General features: G+C 37.7%; 1 protein-coding gene across 2 annotated transcripts in view; it reads left to right on the plus strand.

The window, feature by feature from the left end:
* LOC107716116 (protein polyglycylase TTLL10-like) overlaps positions 1-18,402 on the plus strand; it is a 26,002-nt gene continuing 7,600 nt past the window's right edge. The window contains exons 1-6 of one of the 2 annotated variants that reach the window (XM_016522449.1): positions 1-35; positions 13,054-13,372; positions 14,377-14,482; positions 14,774-14,892; positions 14,981-15,101; positions 15,233-15,309. In XM_016522449.1, the coding sequence (XP_016377935.1) occupies positions 27-35; positions 13,054-13,372; positions 14,377-14,482; positions 14,774-14,892; positions 14,981-15,101; positions 15,233-15,309 (751 nt within the window). In that variant the 5' untranslated portion in view covers positions 1-26. Of the gene's footprint in view, positions 36-13,053; positions 13,373-14,376; positions 14,483-14,773; positions 14,893-14,980; positions 15,102-15,232; positions 15,310-17,779; positions 17,969-18,056; positions 18,178-18,308; positions 18,386-18,402 lie in introns of those variants that run through there. The other variant, XM_016522450.1, reaches the window with a different exon arrangement.

The raw sequence follows: 18,402 nt of genomic DNA on the forward strand, positions 1-18,402 counted from the left end.
CTGGTATCTAGTGGATCAGTTGGAGGATGGAACGGGTAACTCTTTTTGAACTAAAACTTTTCATATCTTTTTGTATTGCGTGGTTTGCTTGAGTTTGCGCTCGTTGTCCCCACCCTTAGTTATGTTCCTGTTTGCTAACAGACCATGTCATGGTAGCCACACAGTGGTATTTACAATTTGTACAGTTCAAAGTAAAGAACTCATAAGTGACATAGAACATGGATGTTTTTTTGAAGTTGGTTAGGGCTCTGATAATCTGTATCAAATTCCAATCCGTTTAAACGGAAAGAAAAAGAGAACACAATAGACACAAACCGTCATTCCTTGACTGGATAGACCAGTTTGGGCAGGTAGAGGCAAACCGCCAGACTTGTCAAAGGGGATAAAGAGGGGGCTTCGGAGACCTCTCTACTTTTGCTGAAAATAGAGCTTTAGAAGGACGCTCGCTAATATCTAATGACTGACAGAAAGGGCCTTTGTTGATAAAGAAAGGGGTTGTGAGTTATTTCTAATTATTAAACATATTTTCATATTTTTGAAAGCTTTTTATAGTGTTAAAATACTGAAAAACAGCAGCATTTAGTTTGCATTTTCCTTATTCTATAAGCATATAAAGATTAATTGCATTTGCTTTCCTGATTGCTTGTAGTAAGACTTGTCTTTGCGTGTCTTTTTGGCATGATTTCAGAGGAAGCGAGACGATGATTGCTGTTTTGGCGGCTTCTGATGCGGAACGCAAACAAGTGTCTATTAGCTTATACGCGCTAAGCTGTCGTCTGCTCTTTTATCCTTCTTTTTTGATAGTCACGATCGCTGCTTTAGATTAATACTAACTCCTCTCTTGTAGTGACACCGTCTTGATATCGCTTCGAAAGGCAGGCTTATGTCATCCAGTCATTTCATTATTGCTGATAAATGCATTGTAAAATAGCGTGTCTGCAGTGGAAAGAAAATGTCGGCTAGGCAGCACAATGGATGCACAGTGAGGTGGAGGGTTTTGATTGGTGGGTGGAGGAAAATGAGTCTGTTTCATTCCCTCATCTGAATGAGTCATTTGTCACAGTTCTATAACCCAGCTGAAGCATTATGAGAGTTGAGCTCTCCCCGGGACAATGTGGAAAGGTAACAGATCTCCACGTTTGGAGGCCGATGAAGCCATTATCACAGAGCCGTTAGTGCTGGAAGCGACCAGTGGTTCATGCAGTAGTGTTTGTTCCTTCGTGTGAGGGAAGAAAATGGCGTATTAATTACTGTGCATGGGTGAGAGGTCACGGAAGTCCGGCACATTGAACTTGTGTACTTAAGAGCAGCAATCTGCCTCGGTGCACATTAAGCATGTTCATGGGACGCCATCTATAAGCAGGTGTGCATTTTTAGACATTTTTGAAAATGTCAGATGATATTTTTTTAGACTTTTTAGAAGATTATTAAGAAAAGATGTTTAACATAATTTAAAAAATAAAGATGTTTAGCATACTTATGCTGAAAGATTGAAAGGAGTTCTCTGGAAATTATGGAAAAATACCACATATGCAAATAACCTGTATCCACTTCCTATTCCCATCAGGAAAAATTATTTTGAGCAAGGAAATATACTAGTTTTGCATGATCTCGGGGAGTTTTTAAACTCAGAAACCTTGGAATATATCGAATTATTTCTCTCTTTGTATGCATATAGTAGGAAGCAACACATCCATTTAAACCTGAAGCGCAATTAGAGTCGTCGGAGCGAGGCCCGCCTTTAAGTAAGGTTTAGGGTTTCCTTGTCTTTGTTCTTCACAAACTATTGATTATAGCCAAGCCTAGTTTACCCCTCAGGTTGTCCATTTCAGCATGGAGTCACATTCCAACCAGGAGGGCAGGGTTACCTGATCACACCTCACTCTCAACTCTGAGACCCGTGCAGACAGCCAGGAAAGGTTAAACCTGCACCGATGGCAGCTGAAATGTGAGGGAAAGAGAGAGGAAAAACAGAACAGGGGAGACCTATTCTCACAGACGGACTTTGACCATAGACGAGAACCCTCAAGTATGTGCTTAAAACGTATTCTTCTTCTGACTTATTCTTTTTTCCCTCTCTCTCTCTTCTTCTCTTCCTCTCTTTTTTTTCTTTCTCAGAAGGCCTGCTGCACTGGTTTATAATGCTGATGATTAACCAAATAGAGGCTGCGGTCTGGGAGAGCAGGTCTGCTTGAGCTTTTCATTTCATGGGTCCTGACTGAGCAAGAGGAAGCTGAAGCCTTTTCAGGCACTTGCTGGAAATTTGAGATTTTTTTCTTTCTTTCTTTTCCCCCTTACTTGCTTTTTTTTGTTACTTTACCAGGGTCCCTTTCATGACGGTAAGGTTACAGGCACTCTCTCTCTCTCTCTATCCTTACGTTTCCCTCCCATTCTCTCTACTTCTGCTCCCTTTAACGCTCTCCTCCTTTCTCATTTTCTCACAAGATCTATAAATTCAGTTCTTTGTCACACTTTTTTGCTTTGTAGAAAAAGTTTTGAAGAATTTGCTTGATTTTGAGTTTGTTTTTCCCATTTTAACTGTTACAATTGGGCATTTGAAAAGTATAATCACAACAACGACTACTATGCAGTACTTTGCAGGTCTAATCTAGCAATAAAGTCTGATCAGTAGTTCATTTTACCACCTCTCCACTCTCTTTACACTCTCTCCAATATTTAGCCATTATGCTAACATCTGTGAAGAAACATTCAACTATCAGTATGCTAAAGATGGAGTTTCTACAGACGTTACTCAGTAAACAGAAATGATCTAGATCGACCTTCTCAATGCCGAATCCGGTGGCAGGTCAGTCCGGAACAACATTCCTGCACGCTGTTATCACTACATAGTGTGTCAACTAACATTAGCATCCGTCAACCCTTCCCACACTCACAGTAATACCGTTTCTCTCACGTTTAATAAGACAACCGGGGTTTTTGGTATGTATCATGCACTATGAGGATGAGTGAATCTTTCAGCGCCACTCAGCAAGGCCTTTGTTGCTTTCAGCGCCAAGGGGTTGGGTTTGGGGGCCACTGTTTAGCAGAAATGCGTATTTTGTTCCCTCAACATTATATTGTTAAAGCGAACAGCCCTCCCAGCCTGGCCATGATATCAAATCAGACCAGTCAGAACAGGTTTGGGCAATTATTAACTGTCTCAGTGGCCCACTCTGTGCCTCAGCTGCAGTTTTCAGATGAACAAAGCCATGTGCAGTACTAGCTCTACCTGTTTTTAAGCAAAGCAGGATATTTTGCTGGCATACCCTTTGTCTGGGACAATTGAGTCAGAGCTGTTATCAAGAACTGTTGTAGTTTCTATGGTTGACTCCCCAAATAGTGCCATCCAACTTTAAACAAAGGAACTGGTAGCTTATAGTTCTGTTAGTAGTATGTTTCAGCAATGTTTTGGTGCTGATTTGGTGTGGCATTTGATATATTTCACCAGACTGAGATTTTTTTCTGCTTATTAAGATTGATTTGGGTAGTCTTCTCCATCTTACGAGGCAGCATTGGATTTCATTATTTTCTCTAATACTGCCTGGTAATGATGATGATTGCTGTCCGCGAACGTCAGATCCAGATCTTTCTGTGTCAATGTCCTGGCAATATTAACCCTCTCCGCTGGCGCTTAGCAGTCATCTTACTGGACAGTGCTGGACTGTGTATCTGTTTTCTAACACTGTCTGGTAACGATGTTTGTTGGGTGACCTCATTGCTTCAAGGGTAAGTCCTCATGTTAGTTCACTCAAGTGTATAATATAATAATGCTAGTCTACTTGCAACTTACTGTACATGTCCTCGTATGTGATATGATATGGGAAAGACTACCATGCTGTTGTCATGGTAGCAATTCTTATCGCTCCTTCGTTTGACAGCGTTAGGATGAGAAAGCCACATCAGAGCATGTGTTTGTTTGACAATTAGGTAAATACTGAATGCGTAAGCCATGTTTCCACAGAAACCATAACGGCCTCTCTGCACTTCCTGGTGTAGTCTAGAACTGGCGTAGGATATACCTTTTATACTGTATGTTTTTATTGATGGGAAACCATTTAGAAAACAATGTGGTAGCAGTTAGAAAGTTCATAATTGTGAAATGCTGCTTTAGATGAAAGCCTTTAGAAATGATCTAAGAAGAGACTCGAGGGCCTTTGTTTCTTTCAAAGCCATGTGCAGTACTAGCTCTACCTGTTTTTAAGCAAAGCAGGATATTTTGCTGGCATACCCTTTGTCTGGGACAGTTGAGTCAGAGCTGTTATCAAGAACTGTTGTAGTTTCTATGGTTGACTCCCCAAATAGTGCCATCCAACTTTAAACAAAGGAACTGGTAGCTTATAGTTCTGTTAGTAGTATGTTTCAGCAATGTTTTGGTGCTGATTTGGTGTGGCATTTGATATATTTCACCAGACTGAGATTTTTTTCTGCTTATTAAGATTGATTTGGGTAGTCTTCTCCATCTTACGAGGCAGCATTGGATTTCATTATTTTCTCTAATACTGCCTGGTAATGATGATGATGGCTGTCCGCTAACGTCAGATCCAGATCTTTCTGTATCAGTGTCCTGGAAATATTAACCCTCTCTGCTGGCACTTAGCAGTCATCTTACCGGACAGTGCTGGACTGTGTATCTGTTTTCTAACACTGTCTGGTAACGATGTTTGTTGGGTGACCTCATTGCTTCAAGGGTAAGTCCTCATGTTAGTTCACTCCAGTCACTCAAGTACAAATATTATAATGCTAGTCTACTTGCAACTTATTTTACATGTCCTCATATGTGACCCTGGACCACAGAACCAGTCTTAAGTCACTTGGGTATATTTTTAGCAATAGCCAAAAAAACATTGTATGGGTCAAAATTATCGATTTTTCTTTTATGCCAAAAATCTTTAGGATATTAAGTAAAGATCATGTTCCATGAAGATATTTTGTAAATTTCCTACCGTAAATGTATCAAAACTTAATTTTTGATTAGTAATATGCATTGCTAAGAACTTCATTTGGACAACTTTAAAGGCGATTTTCTCAGTATTTAGATTTTTTTGCACCCTCAGATTCCAGATTTTCAAATAGTTGTATCTCGGCCAAATATTGTCCTATCCTAACAATCCATACATCAATGGAAAGCTTATCTATTCAGCTTTCAGATGTTGTATAAATCTCAATTTCCAAAAATTGACCCTTATGACTGGTTTTGTGGTTCAGGGTCACATATGTGATATGACATGGGAACGACTCTACTGTTGTCATGGCAGCAATTCTTATCACTACTTCGATGTTTGACAGCATTTGTTTTGGCTTTGTTTCCACCGTTGGGATGAGAAAGCCACATCAGAGCATGTGTTTGTTTGACAATAGGTAAATACTGTATGCGTAAGCCATGTTTCCACAGAAACCATAACGGCCTCTCTGCACTTCCTGGTGTAGTCTTGATCTACACTAACCTAGGATATACTTTTTGTACTGTGTGTTTTTACTCATGGGAAACAATTTGCATGTTGAAATTTAGAAAGCAATGTGGTAAAGTATCAGCAGTTAGAAAGTTCATAATCCTGAAATGTTGCTTTGGAAGAAAGCCTTTAGAAATGATCTAAGAAGAAACTCGAGGGGCTTTGTTTCATTCATGTCCGTGTTCCATTTTGTGTTTGAGACGTCTGAACCCCACCCAGCCTTAGTTAAAGAATACCAGTCGGTTGACTGTTAAACCAGACCTGCTGAAAGTTTCCTCGTCCCCTCCCCCTCTTATGTTCAGTGTGGCTTTTGTGATAGCAGGTGAGCCATGATTAGTCCAGCTCGTTTTACCTGCGTGGCACATCCTGCAACTGACACATGAGCTCAGCATAACCCTCCTGATAAAAATAGACATAATGACATCCTCAACCTCTCCTCTTCCCATTTTTCCCTCTCTGTCTTTTATCCCTGACTATATATTTTCCCACAGAAAATCATCTTGGCGAATGTCAAGTCACCTTTATTTATATAGCGCTTTTAACAATACAGATTGTGTCAAAGCAACTGAACAGCATTAATTAGGAAAATAGTGTGTCAATAATGCAAAATGACAATAGTAAACACTAATTTTCCAGTTAAAGACAGTTCATCATTGAATTCAGTGATGTCTTCATTCAGCTCAGTTCATAGTATCATAGTATCTGTGCAATCAAGGCGACGATATCGCTGGAAATGAAGTGTCCCCAACTAAGCAAGCCAGAGGCGACAGCGGCAAGGAACCAAAACTCCATCGGTGACAGAATGGAGAAAAAACCTTGGGAGAAACCAGGCTCAGTCGGGGGGCCAGTTCATTCATGGACATGAATGTCCATGTTAAACATGTCACTCAGCGGTAGATAACAGGTCTTTGACAGCATTTTTTTAGGAGCTTTACCTTGAGTAATTTGATTTATGTTACAGGAAATGGGAATTTGAACTATGATGTCCTTTGCCACTTTTAAATTTATGAAGGGAACAGAAAGTCCTGTTTTTCCTTCCCTTAAAACATGATGTGTGGGCAGAAGCAATGGTCGTAAAGTCATTGAGGCACTGAATGTTTGTTTAAGGTGGGTGAATTGACTCGCAAATACTGGACCACACCCATATTTGCTTGTCTGGGGTACTTTTTTTATTCTTTTCTTATGTATGAAATGGACTCGTTTGTCAATCACCATCCCCCTTTTTTGTGTTTTTATTGCCCGTATTTACATAACCACGCAATCTAGGCCTTTTGAAATCCTAGCAGATCCATTTTCTGGCTGTGATCAAACCTCAGCAATTGTTTGTTCTGAACAAAATTGTTTTATGGCATAAACCAAACTGAGCACTTTATCGCATGATTTTTAATTTGTGAGTTAACATCATTCCCTCTTTATCAGGTGTGAGGTCACAAAGCCAGGCCTGTTGATGGGCGTCTTACCAGATATGGTTAGATCTAATAATTTGTGTCTAATACTGTCTGGTAATGCCGTCCATTACAAGCTAATGTCATCTTTTCACATCTCAACCCACTGAATGGTCCTCTTGAAAGAATAACTTCAGTGTGCTTGATAGAAGGATGTAGTAAATGTTATTTTCCTATCAATATATGCAAATTAAGCTCCTGTCATGGTAACTTTTATCAAGAAACGTGTCATTAGGATGCAAACCTGAGCTATAACCCCCAACAGGCTTCACATATGTTGTTAATGGGCAATATATTTATATGTATATAAGTAATTTTATAAGAAACTGTGAATCCTGCACTGGAAGACTGATATTTTGCAATTCTCTTCCATGTGTTATGAGTCAAAGTTTCTGCAATAAACCTGCAAGAAAAGTAATTTGGCCTTGGCAAGAAAAATCATCTCTGACATATACTTGTGTGTATATTTTATGTTTTTGCTCACTGCATTTTGTTTCAAGGAATTACATCATAATTCTTCTGATATATACTGCAAACTGAGTCTGTTGATGTAGGCTACTACAACTAATAAACAGAGTGTAAAAAGCTAGATCAGAAATGGGCATGATAAAAGGATTTTTGTCACTTGCTGATTACCCAACACAACCATCCTCCAGTGTTACCATGGTAACTAAATTCCACATGGAAAAAAAGCCCACAGTGTTCACTCTGTAACAGTATGTTGACTAGTTTCTTTCCAACTAACTGCTGATTTGCAAATATGTGGATTGGAGCAACGAAAGTGAATATAACATCAATTGTAGTGTGTTAAAAGGTACAGAAATAATGCAAACACTTGAGACTTTAATTGAGTGTGTCTTGAGACATTTCTTTCGATTGTATCAGGTCAGTCAGGCATGTTTTCAGCGATCAGGTAAGGTGTATGTTAATGGCTGTCAGTAAATCTGGGTCTGGCTCTGCTGCTGGCCTGGTCATTGTGTTCATGTGACTCCTCAGTGGGTCGACCGGAATGCCTGGCCTCAGAGCAAAGCAAGATCCAGTTACATGTGAACAGAGCTCCTTTTTAACTACCTCAATTTGCCCTGTTCTGCCAGGACCTCATTGTGTTGCTGTGGAAAGCACACTGCCAATGAGGCCTCTGTCGTAGTGAGGTGCAAGGACAGCAGGACAATGATACGTAAAAGAGCTTTTTACCTTTATGCACCTATGTACTCAAACACAAAATGCTGTGAATGGTCATATGAATGATTCATTTGAAGTTTGAATGTAAAATGATACAATGGCTCAATAAAGTTCTGATACAAAACCAACACAATGGCCCTTTATTTGCCATTTCTGTCATCTCTGAAATAGTCTGTCACAGAGGGTTTTGTCTGCTGCTATAATGCAGCATTTGGCACCCAACTTTAAACTATGACATGGAAGGACCTTTAAATCCCTTTTGTTATCGGTTAGAGTAGTAGTACAGCAACTAAAAATAACCATGTTCAGAATTACAAAGGACCTTTTGTTCATTATCTGAATGTACATTTCTAATGTTTTGGAAAGAAGTCTCTTATGCTCGCCATTTATTTGAAAAAAAATACAGTTAAAACAGTAATACAGTGAAATAATATTACAATTTACCATACAAAAAAACATTTTGTGTTTGTGTATATATTTTAAAATGTACTTTATTCCTATGATGGCAAAGCTGAATTTTCAGCAGCCGTTAGTACAGTCTTCAGTTTCATATGATCCTTCAGAAATCATTCTAATATGCTGATTTGATGCTCAAGAAACTTTTCTTAATATTATCAATGTTGAATAAATAATTTAAGTGAAGATACTGTCACTTTTGATCAAGTCAGTGCATCTGTTGTGTGTATGTGTATATATATATATATATATATATATATGAATGAACAAAATATTATGTAAAAAAACATAAGCAGAATCTTAGGTATTCTGATGTAAATGCACATTTCTAGAGTAATCACATTTTTGTGAAAAGTCACATGGCTTCAGGGTGAGATCCTATTTTAAATCCATAATTATAATTTAATGTTAATAATTGAGATACACCCATACAGGATCTTAAATGCTGCCAAGCACTCAGGTGACTCATTCAATTAGAAACATTTCTTAGCAGTAGCAAAGGTGTTTTCCTATCATGCTAGTGTAAGTTACACTTACAGTACCATTACTTCTATAATCCAGTACATCAGCATTATAATAGAAACTATTTATCCAGTTAATGGTAATTGGATAATCAAGCGAAGAATTGTGAATCTATTAAAGTTTGTTTGCCATTAAAATAAAAATTAGGTAAATTATAAAACAAAATGTTTATGAGCATTAGATTGAGTTAAACAAGTATGCAGAAGTTCAAGTGAAGACAGCAGGAGAGCCTGCCATCGCGTGACATCACAAAAGAATTCCGCATTGCTAGAAACACAGTGGAGAATTCCAGCACCGGTCTGTGCTTGCTCAGATGTAGTCAAACTAGATTCCAACCAACAAGGGTGAGGTTAACCTAGAATTGCTAATGAAGTGGAACGGGGCTGTCAGGATGAACACGTGTTTAAATGGCTGTGACATAGCTTTAAGGTGGATAAGTAGTCATACTGATAGGGAACTCCCAGATTAGTTTGCAAAGGGTTCTTATCACAACTCCTAACCACATATTCTCGATTATTAAGAACGTTCTGTGTTCAGTGATAGCAAACACTTTAAGAAAAGCCTTAGTGATAATTATACTTTTTTGTTTTTAATCTGTATTTGAATTTTGTTCCTGTGCATTTTAAGATTAAATTTTTAAAGGGCCTTGTGTTCCTTATTTCATTAATGCTCCTCATTGTACAAAATAACCATGTCACCCCTCATTTACTTCAGTAATACACCAGTTAATCAAGTACTGGTGACTGAGAAACAAGTCATTGTTGGCATAGCATGATGACAATAAGATGACATCACTCTTTCCCCAACTGTTGAGGGCATAAAAATGCATTGCTTTTCCTGTTCACTACTCCACACTCCATTGTGTCTCAAAGTTATGGTGAGTTTTAGAAAATTATTTAAAAAGTGCTCATTGGTTTACTGTATACGTAAATGATTCAGTATTTCCTGGTTGGTGGCAATGATGAGGAATGGGTCAGTCCTCCAAAAACAAATATACAGTGTCTCTCTCTCTCACACACACACACACTCATAAGCAGATGGTGCGCCAGGGGAGTTGCATGGCTGTAAAACAAACCTGTTTTTTTTGTCCACCTACACAGCACTCTGTACACAGCGTCGATCAGATTGCAGTCTACTGGCAAGGTGTGGCTGATTTAAATCCAAAAGATTTAAATCCAAAAGCATCGATGTTTTACAATAATAAGTGATACATTGATCATAATGAATTAATTTATCAGGATTGAATAGTCACACAGAAATAAAGCGGTATGAACATAACCTACTTCAGTCGAGTCTGTTTCTGTTTATTTGTAGTCACAGTATATAGGCTACATCACATTTAGAAAGAATGATAATTTCTATATTTTTATAAAAGCTCCCGAACAAAAAACATTATTATATTTTTATGACATACGCGGAGCTAAACTCTCGATACGAGATTGACCGATAAAATATGTTACTAAATAAATACACGATTGTGAATAAGAAGCTGACGTCTGATTTCTTCAAGCGGTCGTATTTACCATGTTTACTATGGTAATGTTAACGGCTAGCGTGCATAGTCTTTTGCATCGCTTATAAAAATGTATGCCTTGTATGTTGATCATAATATACATCGGATCAAGTTATTTCAAACACTTGCTGCTGTCTGAAAGTGAGTTTTGAACTAAACTTATTTAAAACTCTTTAATGCTGGTGTTATAGCTGTTAACTTTATGAAATGATCCGCGGCGCTGACGCTCTCCAGATGCGGAGAAACTCCGCCTGTGTTCATAACCACTCCCCTAGCCCCAGCTGGCCCGCTTTGGCCCAGGGCCGTTGGCCCCGAGGAAGCACCGATGAAGCACGATCAAGCCCCGGAAGTGACAGTGGAAACGCGACTGGCCCTGGCACGCACTAGCACGCCCGCTTTTGGCCCGACAGTGGAAACGCGGCTAAGAGCTTGTGACCTCAAGTAAAAGACAATCACAAACATATTCACGTGATACAAGATGTAATGTTTTTTTTTCTTTCTTTACTTTATACAATTAAATTGTTTGTATACGTTTATAAACATTAGGAAATTAACTGAAATTAAAAAGAAAATTTTTATTCATTGACCCTCATAATATAGCTTAGAAAGGCTTGCACAGGCAAACACCACTCACATTTTCAGGCGATGCAAATATGTATTTATCACCTGCTTTTTATGAGTGAGTACGTATTCTGCTAATAAGTATAACTATATATTTCTTGAAATGGGTGGTGTAAAATCAGTTCTTTTGCTCCATGAATTCCTAATCACACTGGATTAATTCTACCCATTGAGCAAAACCTAGACGAAACTATTGGGATTGTGGGGGGAGTGTCAGGAGTGGGATTACAGTTAATTGCCACTGGTGTCTTGGGTGTGTCTTCCAGAGTCAGTTGTTATAAAGAGCAGTAATTTTCACACTTTCTGGGAGACACCCTGAAATTTAGAATATGTGGGAAATGACTAGCACCTCTGGATATAAAACATAGAATAAATCTCGATCTGCATTTGCAGGACCTGAATGTATACAGGTTCACATCTCTGTCCTCACTGCAAAATGTGGAAATCAAAATCTAACTTTAACCTGGAAGCATACCGAAATTTTTAGAATTCTGAAACAAAGTAATATTTCATATTCTTCACTTTTTCCAGGTCAGTGTAAATTTGTGAAGCTGATCGTGACATTCTAACACTCATTTGTTATGCCGATAATATGTTTCTAATGTAAAAACTGTATTAAATTAGAAAAAAAGTTCATAGAGTCATTACATCACCATGTGGAAATACAGATTGAATCCTTGTTTTTAGGACTCTCATGCAACACAATATTGTTAACACAATTAGAATGCGAATATGAAGGTCTGTTTAGCGTCTATCTTTCTAATTGCATAGAGACAGGTGTGTTTGGGTTTGATATTTATTAAGGGTTTGTTCTTTGTTTGATGTTTTACCTTTGTGCTTTGCTCATGATGACACAATCCTAAAAAAAAAAGAGAGAGATAAATAGGCAAGAAATTAAACCCATTGACTCCGAATTTTAAATAGGGCATTCATCCATTTTGAAATTAGGAAATATGAAATATATTTAATGCTATAGAACAAAATAAGAAAAGAAGAACCAGTAAGGATAAGTGTGTTTTGTTTTAACCAACAATAGATCTAATTTCCCCATGGCTAGTATGTTTTACACCTAATTGAACACAATAGCTTAAGAGAGATAAAACAAACGGTATCAGTGCAGACAATTCATTGTGCTTGAAAATGCATTCTCACATTACTATAATGCCAAAACAGTGATCTATGACAATTAATAATGGATGGTGTTAGGTTGGAGACACTGGGAATCATTTCCTGGAGTGATTCTTTTGTTCTGAGATTCTAGCCTGTAGTAGCTGTTGCTAAGACACCCATTTCCTAGGTAACGAGTAATTGTTTACATTGGCCTGGCTAGTTTGGTCAGCATTGAGTTAGCATGCTCCAAAAGTCTTTTAAGTACATGGACTGAAAAAACAATGTTAGACTGCTATATCATACAAACACGAACTGTATAGTTGTTCCCAGAGGAGACAGGAACTTGTAAAAAGAGGAAAGGAAGAAAAAAAACATTTTGTGATCTCCAAAATCAGTGTAAGTTCATTAAAAATGGTATTTACTACATTCAAAGTAGCTGCTAAGCTAATATATAATTGCTGAAATATATCAACTTTTTCTTGGTTAAATAGTATCTAATGTGTCTTAAAAGTATATGATGATATCAATGTATTGTTTTGGTAAATTAAGCTCAAAGCATTTGTTGATACTGCAGTTTCAAGGTTATTTTCTCAAGCAACTCCTCTGTTTTATTCCAGTGACCACATTAAATAACTCACCAAGCTGAAACGTAGCCATGCATATCTGATGTTGCTTTTTTTCTGGATCACTGGCTCTCCAGAGGTCAGTCGGGCAGTGCTGGTGGAAAATCCTTTTTTTTTTTTTTTCTCCGTAGATCTGGACCGGTTGGAGGGGTGTGACTGTGATGTCATGTGAGAGCTGGGTTGAGCCCCGTCAGCACGGAGAAGAGCCAGGTGCTGGACAGAGACAGGACACACAGCATGTCCTTGGAGACTCACAGCAGACGATGGACGACCAGGGCCAATCAGACGAGAAGGAGAAGGGCAGCCCGCTGAATGCTGGGGTCGAGTTTGTGGTGCTGCAACATGGGAATGAAGCTGAAATGCAGATGGAGAAGAACAAGGAGACACGAAGGAGAAGGCTGGTCACTCAGAAGATACACAGAGTAAAACATACAGATGGAGCCCTGACAGGTGTGTAAGAGTATTTGTGTTGTTGTAGATGAGGAGACACTCGTGGATTCTGTACTGTTCTTTACTAGTCAATGCACTGTTAGCATAGAGATGAGAACATGAGAAATGCAAAGCAATGAGAAAATGCTGTCCATTTATTAGGGGATACAGTGAGTAGTATTTGACTGATCTCAACATGGCTGCCCCCATGAGGCAAAACGCTCCATGTAAAAGTTTGTATTAGGCTACTGATCTGACAATGAATATTTTGAGTATTATTTATTTCTTTATATCTACTTGTTTAATAAGGGAAAGATTACTGAGTGCACCCATAAAACAATGTAATCCACCTGTAACTTGGAATAGTATATATGGTCTTATAATTAATATAAAGATTCAATTTACACTTTATAAATACAAAGAAACAACAACCGCAATAATAATAAATAAAATAAATTCTGCTTGTAAATTGATTTTATGTTTGAAATTAATGTTTACAATTATTTTAGTTTTGAAATTATTATTATTATTATTATTATGTTTGTAAAATATCTTACCTTTAAGAAAAATTGTAAAAAGTAATGATGCTTCTGATTAATAAGTTACATAAAAACAATTGTCACTAGTTTTAATATACTGTAGTATTGGTAGTACTGATATGTTTTAAAACTAAAATGCCACAGTAATTGTCAAATTACTTATTTAATCAGTATTGACTGTATTGGCTCAGTGCCAGCGAACAAACTAGTCGACATGATACAGGGTTAAGTGTAGTCAGGCGTGCATTCATGGGTCAGGAAGAGGAGGTGAGATTAATTAAACACCTTCTCGGATCAGGTGTCTCCCACTACTGCAACTTTGATCGCCCCAGCCGACACACGTTACAGTATTCGCGATTTTTACAAGGACAGTTACCAATTTTCCATCCAATATTTGTCTCAATATATAATGAAAAATACAGTCCATGTATTATTTTAGGTGATTATTTTTAAGTGAAGTTTACTTTGTATTTCTTGTGTGTACAGGATCAGTGAGTGTCTCATTTGTTGAGAGGGACAGAGACAAGCGGCCTGAAGATCCAAGGGGCCCTGGACCCTTCTTCTACTTTGGGGGGAGCAATGGGGCCTCCATGTGAGTGAAGAAAAAAAACTTTGACCAAGGTGTTTGGGGTGGGATATAGTTGATAGATATTTGTTTTTAACAGTGATTTTTCTATGTTGTTTTAAAGTATATGATTAAAGTATATGACACTGCAGTTTTGGTGTATGTCTTGGTCTTTAGTCTGCAAGAGGTCCATGAAAGGAGCATGAGATGAATAAAGAAATATTACAAAAAATATTTATTAATTTATATAATTTATCAAACCATTTTTTAAAACCTTTTAAACATGACACAGATATCTTGGTCTGATCTGATATTTAGAGTTGTGTCATATTGTGAGAGTCGAGGCTGGCAGCGCATATGTGACAAGACCAGGACGGACTACAAGCTGAAGTGGTGTGAAACTAAATCACCTGCTGCCTACTACAGCTTCAAAGCAGGTGATGTGTTTCGTTATGTCAAGTTCACAGCAATCATGAAAAAAAAAAAAATAATAATTCTACACTTTGTCTGTTTATTTTCATACAGGTGGCCAGTTGATTTACCAGATACCCAATAATAAGGTCCTGACCACTAAGATAGGCCTTCTGAACAGCCTAAGGGAGTATGACAGAGTCAGCAGCAAGGTCAACTATGGACGTGGAAACAGGTTATAAATGGAAAAACCTTTTGATAGTACCAGAGTAACATAACAAAATATGTAGGCACTGCAATATTCTTCTCCTTCTTATTTTTATTTAATTACTGCATCTACATACAAAATGTGTTTACATGTTGCAGGAGGATGAGGCTGGAGGACTTTTTTCCTGTCACTTTTCGTATGGATATGAAAGATGAGAGAGAGGCTTTCTTTAATGGTACAACTATACGGATAGATACAGATACCATTCAAAAGTTTGGGGTCCCTAAGATTTTTTTAAGATTTTGACTGTGGTCTCTTACTCACTGTTGTTAGATTTTGTTTGGCTGAGCAGAGGTTTGGGTGGCTCGCCAATGTACTAGATATCTTTAATACATAAAATGGAGTTCTTGTGGGGAGAAAAATCTACTGAAGGTAGCAGTTTTTCAGCAGTGATGTTAGCATGTCATCCTTCAAACAATCTTAACCCAAGGTACTGTCTGTGAGACCAGACCTTTATACCTGGTAACAAATGTGCTACAAACAATACAATAACACCCCACGGAGAACCAATGATAGTGTAACCTCATGATGACCTGATAAGACCTCTCCCATGGAGAACCCATGATACACTGACCTGATGTCAGTTAAGAGGCTAAGAGGCTAATTATATGGGCCATATGGGTCACACTTTTGTAAACAAAAATACAGTCGACACAGTTGATTGCAAATACTCTGAGGCATTGTCACAATGTAAATGCATCTGACTAAAGATCACTGAAGTACACATAATCTTTAATCACCAAAGCTGCAGTTATTTGATCAAAAATACAGTAAAATTGTAATTTACAATTTACAACACAGTTTACAATTTAAAGTAACTGTTTTCTATTTTCATTCATTTTATATTTTAATAACTTATCGCTATGATGACAAAGCTGAATTTTCAGCAGCCATTACCCCAGTCTTCAATGTCACATGATATTGTTAATATTTTAATATTTTTTATATTTTTGTTAAAACTGATTCATTGTTTTTTTTTTTTTTTTTCTCCGTAGATCTGGACCGGTTGGAGGGGTGTGACTGTGATGTCATGTGAGAGCTGGGTTGAGCCCGGTCAGCACGGAGAAGAGCCAGGTGCTGGACAGAGACAGGACACACAGCATGTCCTTGGAGACTCACAGCAGACGATGGACGACCAGGGCCAATCAGACGAGAAGGAGAAGGGCAGCCCGCTGAATGCTGGGGTCGAGTTTGTGGTGCTGCAACATGGGAATGAAGCTGAAATGCAGATGGAGAAGAACAAGGAGACACGAAGGAGAAGGCTGGTCACTCAGAAGATACACAGAGTAAAACATACAGATGGAGCCCTGACAGGTGTGTAAGAGTATTTGTGTTGTTGTAGATGAGGAGACACTCGTGGATTCTGTACTGTTCTTTACTAGTCAATGCACTGTTAGCATAGAGATGAGAACATGAGAAATGCAAAGCAATGAGAAAATGCTGTCCATTTATTAGGGGATACAGTGAGTAGTATTTGACTGATCTCAACATGGCTGCCCCCATGAGGCAAAACGCTCCATGTAAAAGTTTGTATTAGGCTACTGATCTGACAATGAATATTTTGAGTATTATTTATTTCTTTATATCTACTTGTTTAATAAGGGAAAGATTACTGAGTGCACCCATAAAACAATGTAATCCACCTGTAACTTGGAATAGTATATATGGTCTTATAATTAATATAAAGATTCAATTTACACTTTATAAATACAAAGAAACAACAACCGCAATAATAATAAATAAAATAAATTCTGCTTGTAAATTGATTTTATGTTTGAAATTAATGTTTACAATTATTTTAGTTTTGAAATTATTATTATTATTATTATTATGTTTGTAAAATATCTTACCTTTAAGAAAAATTGTAAAAAGTAATGATGCTTCTGATTAATAAGTTACATAAAAACAATTGTCACTAGTTTTAATATACTGTAGTATTGGTAGTACTGATATGTTTTAAAACTAAAATGCCACAGTAATTGTCAAATTACTTATTTAATCAGTATTGACTGTATTGGCTCAGTGCCAGCGAACAAACTAGTCGACATGATACAGGGTTAAGTGTAGTCAGGCGTGCATTCATGGGTCAGGAAGAGGAGGTGAGATTAATTAAACACCTTCTCGGATCAGGTGTCTCCCACTACTGCAACTTTGATCGCCCCAGCCGACACACGTTACAGTATTCGCGATTTTTACAAGGACAGTTACCAATTTTCCATCCAATATTTGTCTCAATATATAATGAAAAATACAGTCCATGTATTATTTTAGGTGATTATTTTTAAGTGAAGTTTACTTTGTATTTCTTGTGTGTACAGGATCAGTGAGTGTCTCATTTGTTGAGAGGGACAGAGACAAGCGGCCTGAAGATCCAAGGGGCCCTGGACCCTTCTTCTACTTTGGGGGGAGCAATGGGGCCTCCATGTGAGTGAAGAAAAAAAACTTTGACCAAGGTGTTTGGGGTGGGATATAGTTGATAGATATTTGTTTTTAACAGTGATTTTTCTATGTTGTTTTAAAGTATATGATTAAAGTATATGACACTGCAGTTTTGGTGTATGTCTTGGTCTTTAGTCTGCAAGAGGTCCATGAAAGGAGCATGAGATGAATAAAGAAATATTACAAAAAATATTTATTAATTTATATAATTTATCAAACCATTTTTTAAAACCTTTTAAACATGACACAGATATCTTGGTCTGATCTGATATTTAGAGTTGTGTCATATTGTGAGAGTCGAGGCTGGCAGCGCATATGTGACAAGACCAGGACGGACTACAAGCTGAAGTGGTGTGAAACTAAATCACCTGCTGCCTACTACAGCTTCAAAGCAGGTGATGTGTTTCGTTATGTCAAGTTCACAGCAATCATGAAAAAAAAAATAATAATAATTCTACACTTTGTCTGTTTATTTTCATACAGGTGGCCAGTTGATTTACCAGATACCCAATAATAAGGTCCTGACCACTAAGATAGGCCTTCTGAACAGCCTAAGGGAGTATGACAGAGTCAGCAGCAAGGTCAACTATGGACGTGGAAACAGGTTATAAATGGAAAAACCTTTTGATAGTACCAGAGTAACATAACAAAATATGTAGGCACTGCAATATTCTTCTCCTTCTTATTTTTATTTAATTACTGCATCTACATACAAAATGTGTTTACATGTTGCAGGAGGATGAGGCTGGAGGACTTTTTTCCTGTCACTTTTCGTATGGATATGAAAGATGAGAGAGAGGCTTTCTTTAATGGTACAACTATACGGATA

The sequence above is a fragment of the Sinocyclocheilus rhinocerous genome, unplaced genomic scaffold (genome assembly GCF_001515625.1).
Source record: "Sinocyclocheilus rhinocerous isolate Xijiao unplaced genomic scaffold, SAMN03320098_v1.1 scaffold148, whole genome shotgun sequence".
Classification (NCBI taxonomy): Eukaryota; Metazoa; Chordata; class Actinopteri; order Cypriniformes; family Cyprinidae; genus Sinocyclocheilus; species Sinocyclocheilus rhinocerous.